Below are 20,382 nucleotides of genomic sequence, written 5' to 3'. Positions count from 1 at the left end.
TATTGAAGCTGCGATTCCGTCGCAATGTACAATCCTTACCAGCGTACGTCTCCCACCTCATTGGATAGCATCGCTGCATGTCCTTACGAACTTAATGAACGTATTCTAACTTTCTTAGCTCCTGGTCTCTATGGCAGGCCTCCAGACTTTGGCGCCTATCCTGGTGCGCCCCCGGGCATGGGTGAGTCTTCCATTTCTTCCAATACCCCATCTGTTATCTGTTACTGACTTTGTAGCTCCTCCACCCGGTATGGTAGCCCCCGGAACCACTCCCCCCCCTGGGATGCAGCCTGCAAATGCCCAACAGCCTGGTCGTCCGGCAGGCTTCCCTCCCAACTTCCAACCTCCTCCGAACATGCCCAACATCAACTTCTCTGCCCCCGTCATTCGCCTTGGTACGTCCGGACCGAAATCTGCCACTCCAGATACGAGCAAAGAACGCGGTAGCGAGGCCCCGGGAAGACGGGCAGGTCTGGGTTCGACTAGTCTGGAATCCCAGCGTCAGAACGTTCGGGATGCGATGATGCAACTACAGCCCCCTACGCGCGAGGAAATTGTGCGGACTCTCTTCGTTGGTGGAATTACTGAGGGCGTTGGTGGTGACGAGGGTGTGGAGAAGATTCTCCGTTCGGCAGGCAATCTCAGGCGCTGGATCCGCGCTACGGATGCGGACGAAAAGCCCTGCAAGTTCGGTTTCGCAGAGTACGAGGACCCCGAAAGTCTAGGGACTGCGGTGGAAGTGCTAAAGGATGTGCAAGTGCCTGTGAAGAGACAGACACCGTCCGAGGGAGATGACAAGGAAGAGCGTGAGGTGGAGAAGAGTACACTACTGGTACGTCAGTCTCAAACTTGAGAAATACAGAGAAATACGGAGCTAATAATGTGCAGGTTGTCGTCGATGAAAGCTCCTTGAGTTACCTGGAGCAGTACGAAGCCACCAGAGGCGATCAGGACCCTGCTGAGCGCCAGGCGCGGTTAGATGCTGCACGCAGTACCCTCGCAAACGTCCTCTCTGACTTGTGTCATCCTACCTCCCTTACTCAGAAGGAAGATGTCTCGGCAATCGATCGCGAAGGAGACACGGCTATGAAGGACTCAGAAGGTCAGACCGATGGTACGGGAGCGGAGGTTGTCACCATTCCCATCACAGTGGAAGACGAACTTTCCGATATTCCTCCCGAGATGAGAGAGACAGTCGCCAAAGAGATCGCCGCCTTCCGTGAGCGCAGCAACCGTCGTGATATCGAGCGTTTGAAGAGGGAGGAAGAGATTGAGTCCATGGAGAGAGCACGCAATGCGGGCACACGGTTCAACCGACTGGCATCGCCCCCGCCTTCCGCTCCGAGTGGCCCTGCGGCTGGTGCCAATGGAGTCCCACTGGGTCCTCGGGATCGCAGTGTGTCTACGGCGCCTTCTGGCCCTAAGGGCTTTGGCGTGCAGATTCCTAAGGACTACCAAAAGGGAGTGTCTTTCGTCAATGGCGGTTCTATAAACGGGGCTACTACTGTTCACTTTGACCGCGAGGAAGAAGAAACAGACGCTAGTGATGAGGAGTTGGAGCGTCGCCGTCAGGAGAAAAAGGAAGCGGAACTCGAGAAGCAGTTCCTTGATCAGGAACGCCGCTGGCTGAACCGTGAACGCAGTCGGACTGCCGCCCTGGAGCGCGAAAAGAAGAGAGACAAGGAAGAGGAGGCTAAGATGCAGGAAGTTCGTGAGGAGATGGACAAGCGGTACAGGGACTGGAACGACGATAACGAGGCCGCGCGCAAGGTGGAGGACTATTATGCCGACCGGGGTGCATGGCTACGTAGCCGGGCAGGATTCCGAGCTCGCGAGGTCAGCATGGACGAGGCTGATCGTGCGGCGGAAGAACGCGAACGGGCCCGGTCTGTCCAGCAACGGGAGCAGGCCCGCGGTATGGCCGACGACTTCCTTGCGCGCCAGGCGGAAGAGCTGGAGACTCGGAACCAGGCCCCTCGGGAACCTCAGCGCTTCAAGCTCTCTCTCGGAGCCGCTGCGCAAAAGGTCCAGGCTGCTACATCCCGTCGGACGGTGGCCGAGGTGGAAGGCCTGCTGGAGGACGAGGAAGAGCCTCAGGCCACGGCTCGGCGTCCTCTCATCCCGATCAAGTTCGACAGTGCCGCCGAGGCGGCTGGTCTCTCCGACGAGGAACGGGCACAAGCAGCCCGGCAACTGGCCGCCGAGATCCCGACGGACAAGGAGGGACTCTGGGGCTGGGAGGTCAAGTGGGAGTTTGTGGACGAAACGGTGGTCAGCGAGCAACTCAAGCCGTTCGTCGAGAAGAAGATCGTGGAGTACTTGGGTGTTCAGGAGCAGATGCTTGTGGACGTGGTGGAAGAACATGTTCGCAAGCATGGTCATCCCCAAGAGCTGGTGGAGCAATTGGAGGAGGTAAGCTTAACCTGCAATCTACTGATGTGTCTTCTTGTCTGTCTGGATATCATGCTAACTCTGCTACTTAGGCACTCGACGAAGAAGCCGAGGTGCTGGTCCGCAAGCTGTGGCGGATGATCATTTTCTTCTCGGAGAGCGAGAAGCGAGGTCTTTCCGGATAAATGGTGTATATCTGCTGTTGGGGTCCAGCATCACGCGGACGCTGTCTCTATACCCATGCATTCCGAAGATTGTCTGTACCTAACGCCAGCGATAGTGATTTGAATCTGATATCCGCTCTTAGGAGCAACCTGTATCTTCTTCTGTATCTTCAGCCGGTCCGCATCACCCTAATGTAAATCGCGCAAATGACCGAGTCATTTTCTGCCAGTAGAAACCCTGCAGACATTTAAGACGCGGATTTATTCTGGCCGGGCAGCGCTAGCCTCTGACTGGCGGAGAAACCCAACCCACGCGCTGGAGCAATTCCTCCGCCAATGAGGGGAAATTCCCCACACTGCGTGGAGGGGGAGGGGGTGCCTGCCCGCCTTGTATAAGTAAACTTCCCCAGCCCAGTTACACTCCTGATCGCTTCAATTTTGTATTTGGTTTTCTCAATTGTCCTTCGCTACTTTCAGCTGTCTTCTGTAGCATCCAATTGCTTCTTTTGCGTGGCCACAGCCTGTGTTGACAGCCCGGAGCTTATATTGTGCCTGCCGACGGCCCCGCATTGCAACTAGATTGCGATTACCTGGAGAGACTTCTCTTTCCAACTCCAGTTCCTTTTCAGATCAATTGATCAGAATCAGCCGTCACCATGGTTAAGATCACAAGTTTCACTACGAGGGACGTGAGGTTTCCCGTAAGTCGCGCGCATATCCTCTCAGTCACCTATCTATCTTCATACCTACTCACCAAATGACAGACCTCCCTCGATAAGACCGGCTCCGATGCTATGAACGCCGCAGGCGACTACTCCTCCGCCTACTGCATCATCTACACTGACTCTGACTACACCGGACACGGCATGGTACGCACACAATCCTGCTTCCCTCAGGAGGACCACTCACTAACAACCCTAGACCTTCACCATCGGCCGCGGCAACGAAATCGTCTGCGCCGCCATCTCCCTCCTCGCTCCCCTCATCGTCGGCAAAGACCTCGACGAACTCACCGCCGACTGGGGTAAGACCTGGCGCTACCTCGTCTCCGACAGCCAACTGCGCTGGATCGGACCTGAAAAGGGTGTCATTCACCTGGCCCTAGGTGCCGTCGTCAACGCTCTTTGGGATCTGTGGGCCAAGACCCTGAACAAGCCTGTCTGGCGCATCGTCGCGGACATGACTCCCGAGGAGTTCGTCCGCTGCATCGACTTCCGCTACATCACGGATGCCATCACACCCGAGGAGGCCATTGCCCTCCTGAAGGAGGTCGAGGCCGGCAAGCAGGACCGTATCAAGGAGGCGGAGCAGAGCCAGGCTGTACCGGCTTACACTACCAGCGCGGGATGGCTGGGATACGGTGAGGAGAAGCTGAAGGTCCTTCTCAAGGAGAGCGTCGAGCAGGGATACAAGCACTTTAAGCTGAAGGTTGGCGGAAACGTCGAGGAAGACCGCAGGAGATTGGCTATTGCTCGCGAAGCCATTGGTTATGATAAGGGCAACATCCTCATGGTTGATGCCAACCAGGTACTTAACTACCTTTCCACTATTCCCATCCATCACCCACAATGCTAATACCTCATGTGAATACAGGTCTGGTCCGTCCCCGAAGCCATCACCTGGATGCAACAACTCGCCGAATTCAAGCCCTGGTTCATCGAAGAGCCCACCTCCCCCGACGACATCCTCGGCCACGCCGCCATCAAGAAGGCCCTCCAAGACACCCCCTATGGCCCCATCGGTGTCGCCACCGGCGAAATGTGCCAGAACCGCGTTGTCTTCAAGCAGCTCCTGCAGGCAGGAGCCCTGACCGTTCTGCAGGCCGACGCCTGCCGTGTCGGCGGTGTCAACGAGGTTCTGGCCATCTTGCTGCTCGCGCGCAAGTTCGGCGTGCCGATTGTGCCCCACTCCGGTGGTGTCGGTCTGCCTGAGTACACGCAGCACTTGAGCACGATCGATTACGTGGTGGTTAGTGGAAAGAAGAGTGTATTGGAGTATGTGGATCACTTGCACGAGCACTTCGTGCACCCGTCTAGCGTCAAGGATGGATACTATGTCACTCCCATGGAGCCTGGGTATAGTGTTGAGATGAAGGCGGAGAGCATGGATGCGTTTTCGTTCCCTGGTGAGGAGGGCAAGAGTTGGTGGAGGTCGGAGGAGGCGAAGACCATTTTGGAGGGACCCCGGATAGTATAATGGAGCGATAAAAAGGTTTTGTGTTGTATATATGTGATATGATTTTTGTTTTTATATGATGTTTAGAATTATGAGATGCATGCATACATTACATTGGTCAACATAAAGTGAGGTATGTTGGTATAAGGTCGCTAGTATCGACCGATCTCCGAGTTCAGCTCTCGTATGGTATATTTTACACTCATAATCAGTTCACGTATATAATACAGTATTCATATGCGGGATGACTGCAGTCCCTTCATATGCCAGTCCAGACGGTGCTTCCCATCTACCGCCACTTGATACCAAAGATCTTCAGCGCCTGTCCAACACCAGGCTTCTCGCGCGCCTCTTCAAGCACCACCCGGGAATGTCCTACACAAGTCAGTTCAACCGTCCCAGAAAATCGAAGTCTATGAACCAAACATACCCGGCACTTCCAAAGCAAGAAGCTGATATTCCCAGTGATGCTCATTCAACGGCTTCATCATGTGCACAAACACAGTTCCGGAATTAAGCGGACCCTCGACCTATATCACAACCAATCAGTATACCACAACCAATCTCAAAGACTGTAGACGAGACGAGCATCACATACATGAAAGTTCATCTTCAAATGCTCGCGACCCAATCTATCCTGATAAACGGACGTCCTATATCCCCATTAGCCACCACACCCCAACCCCCCTTGCCGAGAGGCAGTAAAAAATAGATAGAAGGCAACATACGCAATAGGCCTATTCCTCGCCCACCTACTCCACGTATTCTCCCCATACGCCTTGATCTCCCTCCGATCACCTAGAAGATCTGTACACCGGGCATCATCCTTGATGCGCTCCACCGCCTTCTCAAACTGCCATGTCTTGCTATTCGGGGAAAAGACCTCCGTGAAGAGAAGGTAGAAGACTCCGCCCTAATCGCGACACACACATATATCAGCTATCATATCCCATCTTACACCAATGGTCCGAATATAGATATGCATATTATTGAACGAACCGTCAACACAGCCCCCGCAATAATCACCACGAAATTCACCGACTGCTGCGTCGCCCTCGCGACTTTCTCCCGCCCGCTCAACTCTCCCCACTCGTAGCGTCCATCGTCGGAGAGAACAGTCACGTTTCGTCGTTTCGGGGCGGCGCCTTGTGTCGTGGCGTATTTTCGGAGGGATAATGATGCTGCTGCTGTTGTTCCTGTTGTGATTGTTGTTGTTGTGCTGCTGCGGGGAAGAAGACCGATGTGTTGGAGTTGGAGCCGGCGCAATGCGGCACGGTTACTACTAGGTCGTAGTAGTAGTTGGTAGGGCGCTGTGGATGGGAGCATTGTGGGTGTTGTTGTTGTGTTGGTTGTTCCGGTTGATTTAGGTATTGTTGACTGTCATACCACAGGTCGTCCCCGTAGAAATCCAGCTGTTGTTCACCGCGGGATATTGGTATCATGAAATTATTGTCGGATGGGACTTTAGCAGAGAGCCGTGGATGATGGGCGTGTGGGGAATGGAGTGGGTCACGTGGTAAATCCACTTCCGGCGGTGTTTCAGCCGCGGATGTTTGCAAAGTTTCGGGTATGGATGGAGTAGTAGGGGTGGGTGTGTATTTGTAGTACGGAGGGTCAGGGACCAGGACGGGGTTTCTTTCTTTGTTGTTGGAATTTGTACCAAGTGCTCGGGGATTTATGTCTGACATGATATGTAAATTGAGTTATGAGATGAGATAGAGTATTCTGATAGAATCTAAAGAACACTTCATATAGTATGTCCTCAATGACAATGGCTGTGAACATCCTCGCCACTAGCGGCTGTTCTAGACGTGCCACCCCCCCGAAATCCAGACCTGAAGTTTAAAATTACCGGATCATCCTGCAAATCTGGCAGGGTCACAAAACGGGGCACTTCCCAATCCCAATCCGACCACGTTCGTCTCTCCCGCTTCGCCTTTTCGGATCTCCCTCTCCCTCTCTCTTCCTCCCCGACCTCTCCGTTGTGTCATAATCCTATTCCGCCTGCTGGCCCGTTCCTCTTCCTCTCCCTCGGGTCCTTTTCTATCATATTCAATTCGCCCATCATGAGTGCCTCCAAAACGGAGTCTCAGAAGATCTTTGAGAAGCTAAAACTCAAGCCCGCAAACAAGGCGCGCAGTGCCCCTCCCCGCCAGACTTATTATTATTATTACTATTACTCCGACCAGCCATTCTAACTCTTGCTTTTTTTGACCTCCACAGATCTGCTTCGATTGCGGCTCTAAGAACCCAACATGGTCGTCTGTGCCTTTCGGTATCTACCTGTGCCTTGATTGCTCGGCCAATCACCGTAACCTGGGCGTGCATATCTCCTTCGTTCGCTCCACCAACCTCGACCGTATGCTTCATCGCATCTCCTGACTTCCATGTCCGTCGGTGCTAATGTGATACGTGCAGAATGGCAATGGGAACAGCTCCGGGTTATGAAGGTCGGCGGTAACGAGTCCGCTACCAAGTACTTCCAATCGCACGGCGGTTCTGCCGCTCTCGCCAGCAAGGACGTCAAAGTCAAGTACACCTGCAACGCCGCCGTGAAGTACAAGGAGGAGCTCAAGAGACGCGCTGCGCAGGATGCGCAACAGTTAGTGGGCCCGGGTCTTCTGCATATATTACAGGTCTAATGCTTTTTGTTACGCATAGGTACCCCGGAGAGGTTGTGATTACCGATATTCCCGCTGGCACTCCGTCCAACGGCTCCAGTACCCCCGCCGCTGAGGATGACGACTTCTTCTCCTCCTGGGACAAGCCCTCCATCAAGCGCCCCAGCAACCCCCCTTCCCGTACCGGTACTCCTCCGGTTGTCAGCCGCACTGGCTCTCCCTTCCTGAACTCCGGCGCAAACGGTTCCCGCTCCAAATCGCCCCTGTCCGCTTCCGACAAGGACAGCGCTTCCCCTGCCCCTACCGCCATCCGGGCCAGCGCTGCTGTCCGTAAGACCCCTTCTACCACCACTGCCAAGAAGGGCAGCGTGTTGGGTGCCAAGAAGGCCCCCAAGCTGGGGGCTAAGAAGATCGGCGCCGCGGAAATTATCGACTTCGATGAGGCTGAGAGAAAGGCCAAGGAGGAGGCTGAGCGCATTGAGAAGCTGGGCTACGACCCTGAAGCCGAGCAGGCTGAGGCTGATGCTAAGGCCAAGACGACCACCACCGCTGCCACGGCGATCGCCTCACCCACTCCTATCAGCCCTAGCAGGAACACCCAAGAGCGCAATTCGGGCGATGTTGAGCGTCTTGGCATGGGAATTGGAAGACTCGGATTTGGACAGACTGTCGGCGTGAAGCCGGCTGCCCCGAAGAAGCCGGGCTTCGGTGCTGTTGCGCCTCGGTCTGCCGCTGATGGTATGCGACTTGCCTAGTTCTTATAGTGGTTAGGATGACGACTAACGATGTTTACAGATGAGGAGTTGAAGCAGGCCAAGTCTCGCTTCGGTAGCCAGAAGGGTATCTCTTCCGACGAGTTCTTCGGACGCGATCGTTTCGACCCCAATGCTCAGGCTGAGGCCAAGGAGCGCCTTCGTCAATTCGACGGCGCCCAGGCTATCTCGAGCAACTCCTACTTTGGACGTCCTGAGGATGATCTTCCCGTTGCCGATGATACCTACGGTGATCTTGAAAATGCTGCCAAGGACTTTGTGCGTCGCTTCGGTATCACCGCGGGTGATGACCTTGAGAACCTGACGCAGCTCGTCGGGGAGGGCGCAACTAAGCTGCAAGGTCAGTCTATCCCCATTGTCTTCACAGCGAACGCTTATTCACAGAATCTTTAGGTGCTATACGCAGCTACCTGAACAGCTAGATATGTGCGCGACAACTCACTGATAATTTTTCAATTCTTACCTCCGGCTTATCCTGACCCTTGTTAGCCAGTTTTCTCCTCGATCTCCTTCATCTGTGGCGTTTCTGTCTCCGTCTTCTATTCCCCTGATTAGTACCCTCATAAACAGAGCTTTTCGACAACATGGCTGGCGCAGTGCTCTCTATTTGCCGAGACTTGCTGGGTGCGCTAGGTTCCGTTTACTGATTTAACGGTTCAGGTTGGTATCGCTCGCATCCATGCTGCTCTTCTGCGTTAGTTGAAATCATTAATTGCCTTCCACTGAACATCTTTGGTTGCTTTGAATCCTTGTATATTCGTCATTGAACTTAGTAGGTTACGAGTCTAGAACTGAATTAGTGAATGAAAAGCCAACTCTATTGCTTCAGCATGTATGTAATAAGTATGTATATGTCAACAATCTTCTACGGTATACAGCACAGGCGCACCTTCCCTAGCCTCTCCTTCCATCTACAACCAACAAATGCGGAGCTCTATATACAACATCTTTATCTCGAAAATGCCTGCCAGTTCTCATCCCTCTTCGCCTCATAACCCTAATATCCATTCCTACCGCACACCCTAAACACCTTCATTCTTAATCCTCCAAACCATCATGACCAGCCAAATCCCCCTCGACACCGAAACACGAACCACCTTCTACACAGGAAGAAGAACCCCTATCCAAACCGAAGTCCCCCTCCGACCAGAAACACCTCCTCCTCCTCCTCCGCCAGATTCCCCCACCACCTACCCCAAGCCGAGAGCCCCCTACCCATCCTGGAAAATCAGCCACGTCTGGTTCCACCTTCCCCCCGGCGCCCAAGACTTCCACGACAACAGCTGGCCACCATACCGGCACGGGCTCTGGATCGAGCACGGCCCCGCAGGCCGCGGCCACCTGCACCACGTCGTCGGCAATTCCTCTGACCGGGAAGGCCTAATCTACGCAGTCAAACACTTCAAGCACCCCATCACCAACGAACCCACGTACGCGGGCGAGACCGTCATTGGCTACCTCAGCCCGGAACGTTACCCGGATCTCAAGCAGGCGTTCTTGACCTGTCAGCCTCCGTTACAGCAGAAGAAATATAACAGGCGCACGGATGTCACGGAACCCTTCGGGGTTGATGAGGATGGTCAGACGGTGTTTTATAGTCAGTATAGGCTGGAGAACTTCATGTTTCCGCCGTTGAAGCTGGATCGGTATTTTGTCAAGTTGCAGTTGTTGGAGAAGGTTAGGGAGATGAAGTTGAGTAGGTGCCAGGCCGGGGATTATGTCGTTCTTAGTGGGTTTTTTCCCGCTGAGGAGTGGGATGAGCCTGAGGAGTTGGGGGTGGGGTTGGGTTCTGCTGGGGAGGGGGGTGGGTGATGGGTTGGTGGATTATCTTTTGGTGGATTATATAGGTTTCTGATGTGTTTGGTTCAGGTTGGACTGGATTGGTGATCTATCTTTGGTTGTGGGGAGGCTCTTGTTTGGGTTGGGTTATACCTGTCATTCGCCATTTGCTGTTTTGCTTCTTTGGATGACACTCATTCATGTGTGCTTTTGTTTGCTCGTAGCGTAGCTAGGATAGATTGCTGAACATATATTCTTTCATCTATCCACTTACCCCTCATGGCTATTAGTATAGATGTGGATGTTGCCTGACTGTGCACTCATCATCACAGGATAATTGACTCAATCCTGCCAATAACTATCTACAATAAATAGTATCCGGGGTTGAACCCTTCCCAACGCCCAAACCAGCTGGGAAACCAATACGCCAGACCTCCTCCACCCTATACCCAATACATATCTATCCCATCCACAATCCTATAGTTGAATATCCAAACTCACAAAACTCCCACTTTTCACATCCATCCCCATCAAACAACCCCCCTATAAATCGCATCCGCCACCCTCCCAACCTGCCACATCTCCTTAACATCATGCACCCTAACAATATCCGCACCTCCCGCAACACTCGCCGTCACCGTCGCCGCCGTCCCCCAAGTCCTATCCTTAGCCTCCTTCACCCCCGTCAACCTGCCCACGAACCTCTTCCGACTCGGGCCCATCAACCACGGGAAATACTCCAGTCCCTCGATCCCCGTCCTCAACTTATTCAACTCCCTCAAGATAGTCAAATCATGAGGTTCATTCTTCGCGAACCCTAACCCGGGATCTAATATCATCCTCCACCGTCTAATCCCCGCTGCTTCTGCAGCGGCGACCCGTTCGAGGAGTTCATTGCCTACATCTTTGATGACTCCGTTAGGGTAGTCCGTTAACTTTGTCATGGTGGAGGGAGTGCCGCGCATGTGCATCAATATGACTGATTTTCCGGTCCTGGCCATGGTAGGTAGCATCTCGGGGTCGAGGAGACCCGCCGAGACGTCGTTGATGATGTCCGCGCCGGCGGCGCAGGCTTCTTCGGCGACGCGAGCACGGTACGTGTCGATGCTGATGGCGATGTGGGCGGCCTCTGGGATGGTGGTTCGGATGTGTCTGATGGCGGGGATTACTCGGGAGAGTTCTTCGGATTCGCTGACGGGGGTGGAGCCTGGGCGGGTGCTTTCGCCGCCGATGTCGATTATGGTGGCGCCGGAGCGGATCATGTTGTGGACTGTTGTGGTTAGGGTGCTTAGGTCGGTGGGGGAGTGCGTGCCGCCGTCGGAGAAGGAGTCGGGGGTTAGGTTCAGGATGGCCATTATGTGGGTTGGGCGGGACGGGTTGGTGCTGTGGATTGCGGGGAAGAGGGGCGATATGGGGGTTGTTGGGTGGGGGGTGGGAGATGGAGGTGGGAGGGTTTTGAGGTGGTTGAGGTAGCTTTGGGAGTGGCCCAGGAAGGGAGGGCGTTCGTGCGGGATTAGTCTGTTGGTGGTTAGTGGTGATTGGGAATAGGGAGGGGAAGGGGGAGAACGTACTGGCAGAGGGGTCGGAGGACAAAGTCGCGCTCGAGCATAAGTTTGTGCGGGATGTCGAGACGTTCATGCGTGAAGATTTGCTCGTCGTACAGGAGGATGTCCAGGTCAATTGAGCGTGGGCCTTTGTCGATGAGCTTCTTCCGGCCGAGGCCTAGCTCGATGGCTTGCAGGGTGTCCAGCAGTTCCATGGGGGATAGGCTGGTTTCGACCTGTGGGAGGTTAGGGTTTGATGTGTTGAAAATGGGAGTGGGCACGTACCTCGCACACTCCGTTGATGAAGGGGTCCTGGTCGAGGACGTACATCGGGGCTGTCTCGAAGAGGGAGCTCGTCCGCTTGATTCGGATGTTGGCGCGCTCCAATTCGCGGCAAGCAGCCTCGATCATATCAATGCGGTCTCCAACATTGCTGCCGAAGGCAATGAATGCCCGATGGGTGGAGGGATGTACTCGATCCATGCTGGGGTTGAATAGACGTGCTCGGCTGGTTGTGAGCTTGCGAGTGTGACACAGGGGCTTTAGGATTTCATGGCGGGATCTCCTTGCATCGATGCCGCTCAATGTGCCTCTATTGAGACTACTGGTGTGCAATGGCTCTGATAGTGAGTTAGTCCAGCTCTAGATACTACACATGCGAACCTTGTGAGCCAGGTCCTATCCACAAAAAAATTTATTGTCCTCATGAATAGGGTGGTCACCAATGGTAGCGAACAACGAGCAGGTTTTGTAGCAATTGCATATATAAGAAGCCGTACCAGATACAGATGAGTTTCTATAAGAGTTAGACTGTGATATCTCTAATCTTATCAATGAAAGACATGCCTTGCTACCAAACTGCCAAATGATCTGCTAAGAATTGATCCGCCTCTACATGGTTGAGAATGCAGCAGGCTTGTGCTGGGGAACCGACAAGCGCGGACAGCTGATGTCAAGGCGACAGCATTGCTATGCCAGGTCACCGTTGGCTTAGGTCTCATACTTTCTGCAGCAGCCACGGAGCTCAGAAACGAAGTGCAGAGGCGAGATCTACAGCGAATCCGGAATGAAAATACGTCATGCGCGGGCCGTGCTACTCCCGTCACCTGACTCCGGCTGTGACAGCCTGAGGCGTGAACAACAACTGTTTACTAGCCACACTTCACCAGCCACACGACTAATCATAGGCTAACTGAGAATAGGCAAAGTGTGGTAACCCCGCAACGGGAATCAGGTGGTTCGGCTGGAAACTCGGGGTAGTCAGCCGTCAATAGCCTGGTCCATCACACGCCCTGGACCGAGGCTCGTGCTGGTCACTCTTTGTCCTCGGCTCCTCCAGCCTGCACACTTACTCCTTATAACTGTGCTTGGATACCCTGGGTCTCCGCATCCCTTTTTTACTTGCTAACTGAAATATTACTACCTTGTACCTAATTTTTGGTCTCCGATCCACCTCTCATCCATCTATCGTCTCTTCATATACTCCAAAATGGCTTCTCCGCGTGAGTTCCTCGCCACCGCCTCTTCATACGCACTATGCAATGCGCCGGAATCTTCGGGGATCTTGAATGCTAATGAAATTCTGCTCTTGTAGAAAAAATCCGTACTACTCTTACTGATCTACTCAAGATCAACCACCCCGTCTTCCTGGCGGGTATGAACGTGGCCGCCGGCCCCAAGTTGGCCGCCGCGGTCACCAACGCCGGTGGTCTGGGAGTTATTGGAGGTGTTGGATACACCCCCGACATGCTCCGTGAGCAGATTGCAGAGCTCAAGAGCTTCCTGAATGACAAGAACGCTCCCTTTGGTGTTGATCTGCTGCTCCCCCAGGTCGGTGGAAGCGCCCGCAAGACCAAGTGAGACACCCATGTGATTGTATGACAAACGGAAACCCGAGATGCTAATCCGCTTTCTGTTGTTCAGCTACGACTACACTAAGGGCAAGCTCAACGAACTTGTCGACATTATTATTGAAAGCGGCGCTAAGCTCTTCGTCTCTGCCGTCGGTGTGCCCCCCAAAGCTGTCGTGGACAGACTCCATGCTGCAGGCATCCTGTACATGAACATGATCGGTCACCCCAAGCACGTCCAGAAGTCCCTCGATGCCGGCGCGGATATCATTTGTGCTCAGGGTGGTGAAGGTGGTGGTCACACTGGCGATGTTCCCACTACGATCCTCATTCCTACCGTGGCCAAGCTGTGCCAGGGCAAGAAGAGTCCCTTGACTGGTCTGCCCGTGCAGGTGGTTGCTGCCGGTGGCTTGTACAATGGCAACTCGGTGGCTGCTGCCTTGATGCTTGGCGCTTCGGCCGTGTGGATTGGTACTCGCTTCATCCTGGCTGACGAGGCTGGTGCCCCCAAGGCTCACCAGGAGGCTGTCCGCACTGCTGGCTTTAACGACACAATCCGCACTATTATCTTCACGGTAAGTGCAACGAAACACTACACCTGATTCATATCCTAACTGCTTTAGGGCCGCCCGCTCCGTGTCCGTAACAACGAATACATCAAGAACTGGGAAGAGAACCGCCAAGACGAGATCAAGAAGCTCACTTCTCAGGGTATTATCCCGGCCGAGCACGACATGGAGAACCTTCCCGATGATGTTGATGACGAGACCCTCGAGAACGCTCGCCCCTTCCTGATGGGCAAGGTTGCTGCTGTTGTAAACGAGAAGAAGCCTGCCAAGGCTATTGTTGATGAGCTTGTGGACGATGCTGCTGCTCTGTTGCAGAAGGGCAACAAGATGTTGGCCAAGTTGTAAACTTCTCTCATTTCAGATACCATTTGCATGCATATTGTCAGTGCCAGTTCAAGACAGTTGGACTGTTCATGATTCCATCCATTCATACTCCTACCGAATACCAGTGAAGCTGTTTTGGCAATGCTTGCTCTTTAACCTAGCTATACAATAAGATTCAAGACTCGAAAATATCTTACACTCCTCTAGCCAATGAGTGTCATACTCATTCAATTAGACCTCTACCGTCCAGAAAATACAGATAGTACTACACCTCATTATTTTCAGACAGGCACTATGCCTTCTGTCACCTTCACACTCACCCCTCGCATCATCCCATGAAAGGCTGCTAGTCTCCTAATACCTACACATAGCCGACGCCTGCAACCGCATCCTACTCCCGGTAACACAGACGATCTCGACGTCCATCGACCCAGACGGAAATACAAAGCAAGGGAGTACCCACCACACAAATGCCTGTGCCACTTTTAAGTAAGGCCAGATGTACAAAATATGAATCCGCTGTTGCACAAGTGTTGAAAATGCGAGATCGTAATAATAACCTAGTCGGGCCGGCATTGCAGCTCGGGGTAGATCTGGTATGTGGCTTATAGACCGCCGGTAGATTCGGACTATGGGACATTGTCAGGGTTTAGACTTGCCCGTGGAGATTTGGTATGTGAGATAAGAGTGGTTGTTACACAGGCAAAGAATGGGCGATGGAACGTCTCTTTACTAGAAGTAGAAGCTGTAATGAAGTTGATCTAAGCTCATCTCAAAAATTAGGCTATCGAGGCCGTCATGTGGGGAGAGCGGGTCTCACCCTTCCTACCACTAACTTGACATACCCGACACAACTACTACGGACATACTTTTGTTTGAATCCATTTCCACATCTACCATTGGGTATTCCACCTTGCCATGGCCCGATCCGCAACTTCATTTTCAGGTACCACCCTGCAAACAGACTACATGGCTCTGCAATCCAAGGAAACCTGGTATGACAGCTGCTTCGAAGATCCACCATGGAACGCAAACGGCACGAAAAGTATATTCCTCGCTACTCCTTGAATTTTGAAGCGTCCGGTCTGAGCATCATCAGAACCAGTTTTGAGCGACCGGTTCCAGGTTTGTCGACCAATTTGCGGCGCCGGATGTTTCTTAATTGCACATTCAAGGGACACCCTGAAGTTTGAACTTGCAAACTCGATGAGCACGCTTGAGACTAGAACTATTGACTTCCCTAGAATTGAAAGAGGCTTCTTCTCCGAGACTTGATTGACATTCATGCCCAAGCAGAAAACATATCACTTACGTGGACGGTTCATGATATTCTTGGATATACTTCGCCACTACCGGTATGTCATACAAATAGGTCATTCAAAAGTAACCAAAGTCAATTCTGACACTCTATTTATATCTAGGCCTCTGTCCATCCATCATGGTACCTCCTATACCAACAGATTGTCATCTACACTACATCCACTTGCAAAGCTCAAGAACAGACAGATGCAATGAGCGGCATCAGCCAATCAGACTATACTAGAAAGACTGCACTTTTCAAACTGCCAGATAAAGGCGACTACAGCTTGGGTGCCGAACCGCCTTCTGCATCCAACCGTCTAACATACAATACCGATGACGCTTCTACTCTGGAGCGGTTCAGAATCCGCGAGCTCTGCGAAGGCTGGCCTCTTCACCGCGATGCCTGCGAATGGTCTGATCTGAGGGAAATATTTGATCCCAAGGCCTTCATAAATATCAGCTGGCAGCAAAACTACCGGGACAAGGCCATTGATACTTGGGCTGAAGGATGGGCGAAGAGTGAATTCATTTGCCATCGGGTTCTGGGTCACGCCGTAGATATCAAGGGTGATCGTGCCATCGATAAAATGAAGTGTACGATCTCCTGCCGGTTTGCGGATGAGAACGGGGTTGAATGGGATAGCGACTGGTAAGTCTCTCCCGTCTCAAATATGAGCCTACTAACATGGATGGTTTTAGTGACTGTTGATTTGGATATTTCATGAAGAAGCAGCCGCAGGGATGGAAAATCCTCTGCAATCATCCAATCTACGAGAAGGATAAATGTGTACCAGTGGACCCTACTCGACCTCCACATATTGACCATGAGTCTCTAGCCAAGGAGCCCAAAGGCTACCGGTTTCTGGCTTATGGTATGCGCCGGCTAGGCTATCCGATTAAGCAGAATCTGCCCCAGTTGTTCGGCAAAGAGCGGGACATGGTATACAAGGAAATGGCGGAGTGGCTGGATGGTAAGGATATTGATTTCTCTAAAGAGGGCTTTTGACGTGTCTATTCTATGCGACATACCAATTAGGCTTTCTCAAACACACGTCTATAATTAGCTGTTTCACTCCTGGTGATAGTGTATGTCGCTTCACTTGCTAGCGAACTGTATCAAAATCTCATGCCCTTTGACTTTGGAATTGAACCATTCTTTTATCTCGATTCGGTCTTCCACAATCGACGCACCACGCAGCACATCTTCTTTGACCACGGTGAAAATAGCCATGGTAACTTCATACATGGCCAACGACTGGGCAATGCATGCTCTAGTCCCTTTGCCAAACGCAAAGAATGCCGTAAGCATTCTGTCGTCCGCGTTATCCCAACGTTCAGGAAGGAAACGATGCGACTCAGGGAACACGCTGCTATCTTGATGCAGCTGATAGGCCGCAACACCAACACTCGTACCAGCCGGGAAATAGTAGTCACGATACTTCCAGCCTCCAGCCGGAACTGAACGAGGCAGGCGAATTGGATTGGCCCAGGAAAGACGAAGGCCTTCTCGGACGACGCCGCGCAGGTACGCGCACGCGGTTGGGTCCTCGTCGTTTTCAATACTCTCCATGACTGCATGTCTGAGACGATCATAACTATAGGAAAGCCCCGTTAGTGACATTAGGGTACAACTCTGGCCTTTATGACTCACACTTCTGGGTGTTTTGCAAGATACCACATGATCGTCGCGGTGTTCATTCCCGTGGAATCAGTTCCTGCAAAACAGACATCTTTGACTTCAATCTGAGACTGTGCTATGGTCGACTTCTCCAGCAAACGGCTCTGATAGCTTCCACTTTTTGGTACCGCTGCCTGGACAAGCCTTCTGGCGTACTGGTCGATCAGTCCGTGCGACTGCTCCACATTCTTGGTCGTGCTCCAACGCTCAATGACCTTCGTGACAAAACCACCAATTTTCCCCGGCACGATATTGAAATAGGCACCTACTCCAACGAAGGAATCCACAAATGGCGATGCAGACATTGACTCTGAATCCTCCGTGATGGCACCGTACCTCTCGTGGAACAGATACGTACTTACAGCGTCAATTGCCATGGCACGCGTCACATTAAGCACGTTTACTGGTCTACCAGTGCGCGCTTCAGTCTGCAGTCTTTTCGCGAAGTCGTCAAAGACCTCGCGTAAGGCTTCTTGAGAGTTGCGAATTGATGCCGTAGAGAAAAGAGGGGCGACAGCTTTCGCTCGTGTTGATCGCTCAGGCAAAGTCAGACTGGAGAAAATGGTTGTGTGTCCGTCGATGTCGAACTTGGAATATGCTGATGTCTTGGGGAAACCCCCGCGAGCAACGTAGATTGGCTCCAGCGCATCTTTATCGGCGATGTCGACGTCATTGGGAGCGACTCGTAAGACCGGGCCGTATTTGCGATGCAAATCATATACTACTGTACATTCATCGCCGATATATGTGTGGTATGCTAACCATAGCGAAGTACAGGCTGCGAGCTTAGGACCAGGTACCGATGATAGAGGATGGAGGTAAATGCGATAGAAGCATCTGCAGAATACGGCGCTAGAAATTGCGAGGACCACCAATGATAGCGATTGGGCTATGAGCCCTTGTAAGTTCTCAATGTAAGCCATTGTGAGGGTTCAAGAATGACCTCGAATCATGTGGGCGCTGATTGTGATTCACCGATTATATAGTAGGAGATTGGGTACGTACCCCGCAGGTTAGTTCACCACGATCGGAGTCACTAGCAGCTGAGTCATACTCCGACCGCGCTGCTGGCTCATTCAGACGAAAACTACAGGTTGAAGGCATGTCGGAGGGTCCGAAAAAGCAATAAAGTTACTCCTTTGATAGGCCCAATGCCCCTTGCTGAAGATGCGCGTCCTGCCAATGGCGGTCCTCCAACTCGGTATGTCACCGGTCGATCCGCTGATAAGCACCACTTGGCAAGCTGAGCTGCAGAGCCAGCCGACAGACACGGTACATTATCGTCAAGAGCTTATCATGCTGTCCCGACTGGATATATAGCAGATATGTCGTCAATCTGATCGGCCTCAAGACCCTTTATGCACCGTCACCACCATCGGCATCATGTCTGTGGAGCCCAAAGATGTCTTCGGCCATGGCACCGAAGAAGACCTCACGCTTGAGCACTTGGGCTATCAGCAAGGTATGGCTTGATTTATAGTGTAGTTTCGAATCAATATGGGATTGACTGACGTTAATGTTTCCAGAATTCAAACGGTCGTTCGGCCTCTTGGATATGATAGGCTTCAGTTTTAGTATCGTTACCTGGTAGTCCACACCGATCTTACCATGTCGAACAGCTGGCTAACATCTATGACAGCTGGAGTGCGCTCAGTGGTGTATTCATCATTGGAGTAGATGCCGGTGGTCCACCGGTTATGCTCTTCGGATGGTTAGGCGTGTGTGTAATCACCTTTGCGGTTGCCCTATCCATGGCAGAATGGTGCTCAAGGTGGCCCGTGGCCGGAGGGCAGTATTCATGGGTCTTTCTGCTGGCACCGCCAAAGATCGCTCGAGAGATGTCGTACATAACGGGGTGGTTCATGCTAATGGGTAAGCGATGTTCTACCTCCAGACTATATGTGTCACAATGCTCAGTCAAGGACAGGTATTCTCGCCATGGGCTCTGCGAACAACTCGTTCGCAGCCAACTTCATCCTCGGACAAGCAAACCTGGTATATCCCGAATATGTAATCGAACGGTGGCATACTGTCTTGGTCACTTATGCAGTCGCAATCTGGGCTCTCTTGGTCAATATATTCTTGCCCCACCTGCTCAACCGCCTATCCCGGGCCATCCTGCTGTGGAACGTTTGCTCGTTCATCATCATCGTCGTAGTTCTACTAGCAACCAACAAAAACAAGCAAGATGCCGCATTCGTATTCCAAGATTTCCAGAACACAACTGGCTTCGGATCTGCCATGGCAACAATGGTCGGAATCCTTCAAAGTTTCTTCGGCATGTGCTGTTACGATACCCCAAGCCACATGACTGAAGAAATGACACATGCCTCGCGGGATGCGCCCAAGGCCATGGTCATGTCTGTTGGGATGGGCGCTGTAACAGGATTCATTTTTCTATTGACGCTCTGCTTCTGCATCGGCGACATTGATGCTACTGCAAACTCCTCTACAGGCGTTCCGGTGTTGCAGATTTTCTACGACTCAACCCAAAGCAAAGTCGCGGCCTGCTTCATGACCAGTATGATGACGGTGATCATGATGGTAGCCTCAGTGAGTCTTGTTGCGGAGGGCTCCCGAGCACTCTTCGCATTCGCACGGGACCGGGGAATGCCATTCTCTGGGATCTTATCCCGGGTGGAGAAGAGGAGAAAGATCCCGATATATGCGATATTGTTCACTGTTGTGGTGCAAATGGCTTTCAACTCGATCTACTTCGGCACCGTCACTGGGTTTAATACAGTTGTGTCTATTGCGACCACGGGATTTTGTAAGACGTTCCCATTGAATTTGGCAACAAGGACAAAGCTAACAGTATTACTATCATAGACGTTTCCTACGCATTGGTCCTTCTTGCTCGCCTCCTCGGGTATTTCTTTGGCCATGACATCGCTACCGTCGACGGTCCTTACTCTTTCCCGTTGCCCATATCGCTCAGTGTACATGGCCTGGGATTCCTATTTCTGTTCTTTGCGTTCATTACCTTCAACTTTCCTTCAGATGCACCGGTCACTCCAGATTCGATGAACTACACCAGTGCGGCGATCGGACTGATTGCATTGCTGGCCATTTTAACGTGGTTCACTGCCGCTCGGAAGCAGTTCAAGGGACCGACTGATGTGCAGGGTTTGGTTGTAGATGGAGTGGAGCAGGTGGGAGAGGTAGGGGAGGGGGGTGCTAGTTGTTCGGAGAAGGGGAAGTCAGATACTTGA

The 20,382-nt window shown here is 52.4% G+C and overlaps 10 protein-coding genes across 10 annotated transcripts; 7 read left to right on the top strand and 3 right to left on the bottom strand.

Annotated features, from left to right (window-relative positions):
- Positions 1 to 24: 24 nt before the first annotated feature.
- AtWU_09768 (uncharacterized protein) lies at positions 25 to 2,576 on the top strand (the record flags this gene model as incomplete). The annotated part of the gene is made up of 5 exons (XM_035504874.1): positions 25 to 43; positions 119 to 181; positions 237 to 832; positions 889 to 2,412; positions 2,484 to 2,576. 5 exons carry the CDS (start codon positions 25 to 27, stop codon positions 2,574 to 2,576), a joined length of 2,295 nt encoding a protein of 764 aa, XP_035360767.1.
- Positions 2,577 to 3,211: 635 nt separating this feature from the next.
- AtWU_09767 (mandelate racemase/muconate lactonizing enzyme family protein) lies at positions 3,212 to 4,751 on the top strand (the record flags this gene model as incomplete). Its single annotated transcript, XM_035504873.1, has 4 exons — positions 3,212 to 3,256; positions 3,320 to 3,424; positions 3,477 to 4,082; positions 4,149 to 4,751. 4 exons carry the CDS (start codon positions 3,212 to 3,214, stop codon positions 4,749 to 4,751), a joined length of 1,359 nt encoding a protein of 452 aa, XP_035360766.1.
- Positions 4,752 to 5,019: 268 nt separating this feature from the next.
- On the bottom strand, positions 5,020 to 6,056 carry tim21 (the record flags this gene model as incomplete). The annotated part of the gene is made up of 5 exons (XM_035504872.1): positions 5,020 to 5,105; positions 5,161 to 5,260; positions 5,329 to 5,383; positions 5,459 to 5,643; positions 5,730 to 6,056. The coding sequence occupies 5 exons, from the start codon at positions 6,054 to 6,056 to the stop codon at positions 5,020 to 5,022; spliced, it is 753 nt and encodes a 250-aa protein (XP_035360765.1).
- Positions 6,057 to 6,796: 740 nt separating this feature from the next.
- Positions 6,797 to 8,546, top strand: AtWU_09765 (ADP-ribosylation factor GTPase-activating protein; the record flags this gene model as incomplete). Its single annotated transcript, XM_035504871.1, has 6 exons — positions 6,797 to 6,862; positions 6,954 to 7,089; positions 7,149 to 7,332; positions 7,392 to 8,089; positions 8,147 to 8,464; positions 8,518 to 8,546. 6 exons carry the CDS (start codon positions 6,797 to 6,799, stop codon positions 8,544 to 8,546), a joined length of 1,431 nt encoding a protein of 476 aa, XP_035360764.1.
- Positions 8,547 to 9,180: 634 nt separating this feature from the next.
- Positions 9,181 to 9,936, top strand: AtWU_09764 (DEAD/DEAH box RNA helicase protein; the record flags this gene model as incomplete). The annotated part of the gene is made up of 1 exon (XM_035504870.1): positions 9,181 to 9,936. One exon carries the CDS (start codon positions 9,181 to 9,183, stop codon positions 9,934 to 9,936), a length of 756 nt encoding a protein of 251 aa, XP_035360763.1.
- Positions 9,937 to 10,433: 497 nt separating this feature from the next.
- Positions 10,434 to 12,448, bottom strand: AtWU_09763 (folic acid synthesis protein; the record flags this gene model as incomplete). The annotated part of the gene is made up of 5 exons (XM_035504869.1): positions 10,434 to 11,421; positions 11,475 to 11,683; positions 11,733 to 12,067; positions 12,227 to 12,243; positions 12,294 to 12,448. The coding sequence occupies 5 exons, from the start codon at positions 12,446 to 12,448 to the stop codon at positions 10,434 to 10,436; spliced, it is 1,704 nt and encodes a 567-aa protein (XP_035360762.1).
- A 488-nt stretch (positions 12,449 to 12,936) lies between these two features.
- On the top strand, positions 12,937 to 14,211 carry AtWU_09762 (nitronate monooxygenase; the record flags this gene model as incomplete). The annotated part of the gene is made up of 4 exons (XM_035504868.1): positions 12,937 to 12,949; positions 13,042 to 13,303; positions 13,371 to 13,872; positions 13,921 to 14,211. 4 exons carry the CDS (start codon positions 12,937 to 12,939, stop codon positions 14,209 to 14,211), a joined length of 1,068 nt encoding a protein of 355 aa, XP_035360761.1.
- Positions 14,212 to 15,212: 1,001 nt separating this feature from the next.
- On the top strand, positions 15,213 to 16,201 carry AtWU_09761 (carbamoyl-phosphate synthase arginine-specific large chain; the record flags this gene model as incomplete). Its single annotated transcript, XM_035504867.1, has 4 exons — positions 15,213 to 15,315; positions 15,487 to 15,545; positions 15,612 to 16,141; positions 16,192 to 16,201. The coding sequence occupies 4 exons, from the start codon at positions 15,213 to 15,215 to the stop codon at positions 16,199 to 16,201; spliced, it is 702 nt and encodes a 233-aa protein (XP_035360760.1).
- A 387-nt stretch (positions 16,202 to 16,588) lies between these two features.
- AtWU_09760 (cytochrome P450) lies at positions 16,589 to 18,093 on the bottom strand (the record flags this gene model as incomplete). Its single annotated transcript, XM_035504866.1, has 2 exons — positions 16,589 to 17,087; positions 17,144 to 18,093. The coding sequence occupies 2 exons, from the start codon at positions 18,091 to 18,093 to the stop codon at positions 16,589 to 16,591; spliced, it is 1,449 nt and encodes a 482-aa protein (XP_035360759.1).
- Positions 18,094 to 18,553: 460 nt separating this feature from the next.
- AtWU_09759 (GABA permease) lies at positions 18,554 to 20,382 on the top strand (the record flags this gene model as incomplete). Its single annotated transcript, XM_035504865.1, has 5 exons — positions 18,554 to 18,632; positions 18,697 to 18,757; positions 18,810 to 19,042; positions 19,098 to 19,940; positions 20,000 to 20,382. 5 exons carry the CDS (start codon positions 18,554 to 18,556, stop codon positions 20,380 to 20,382), a joined length of 1,599 nt encoding a protein of 532 aa, XP_035360758.1.

This window comes from Aspergillus tubingensis (assembly GCF_013340325.1).
Source record: "Aspergillus tubingensis WU-2223L DNA, scaffold_11, whole genome shotgun sequence".
In the NCBI taxonomy this organism is placed as follows: domain Eukaryota; kingdom Fungi; phylum Ascomycota; class Eurotiomycetes; order Eurotiales; family Aspergillaceae; genus Aspergillus; species Aspergillus tubingensis.
Note: the sequence above shows the minus strand (reverse complement) of the source record. Positions and strands in the feature narration are given on the sequence as shown.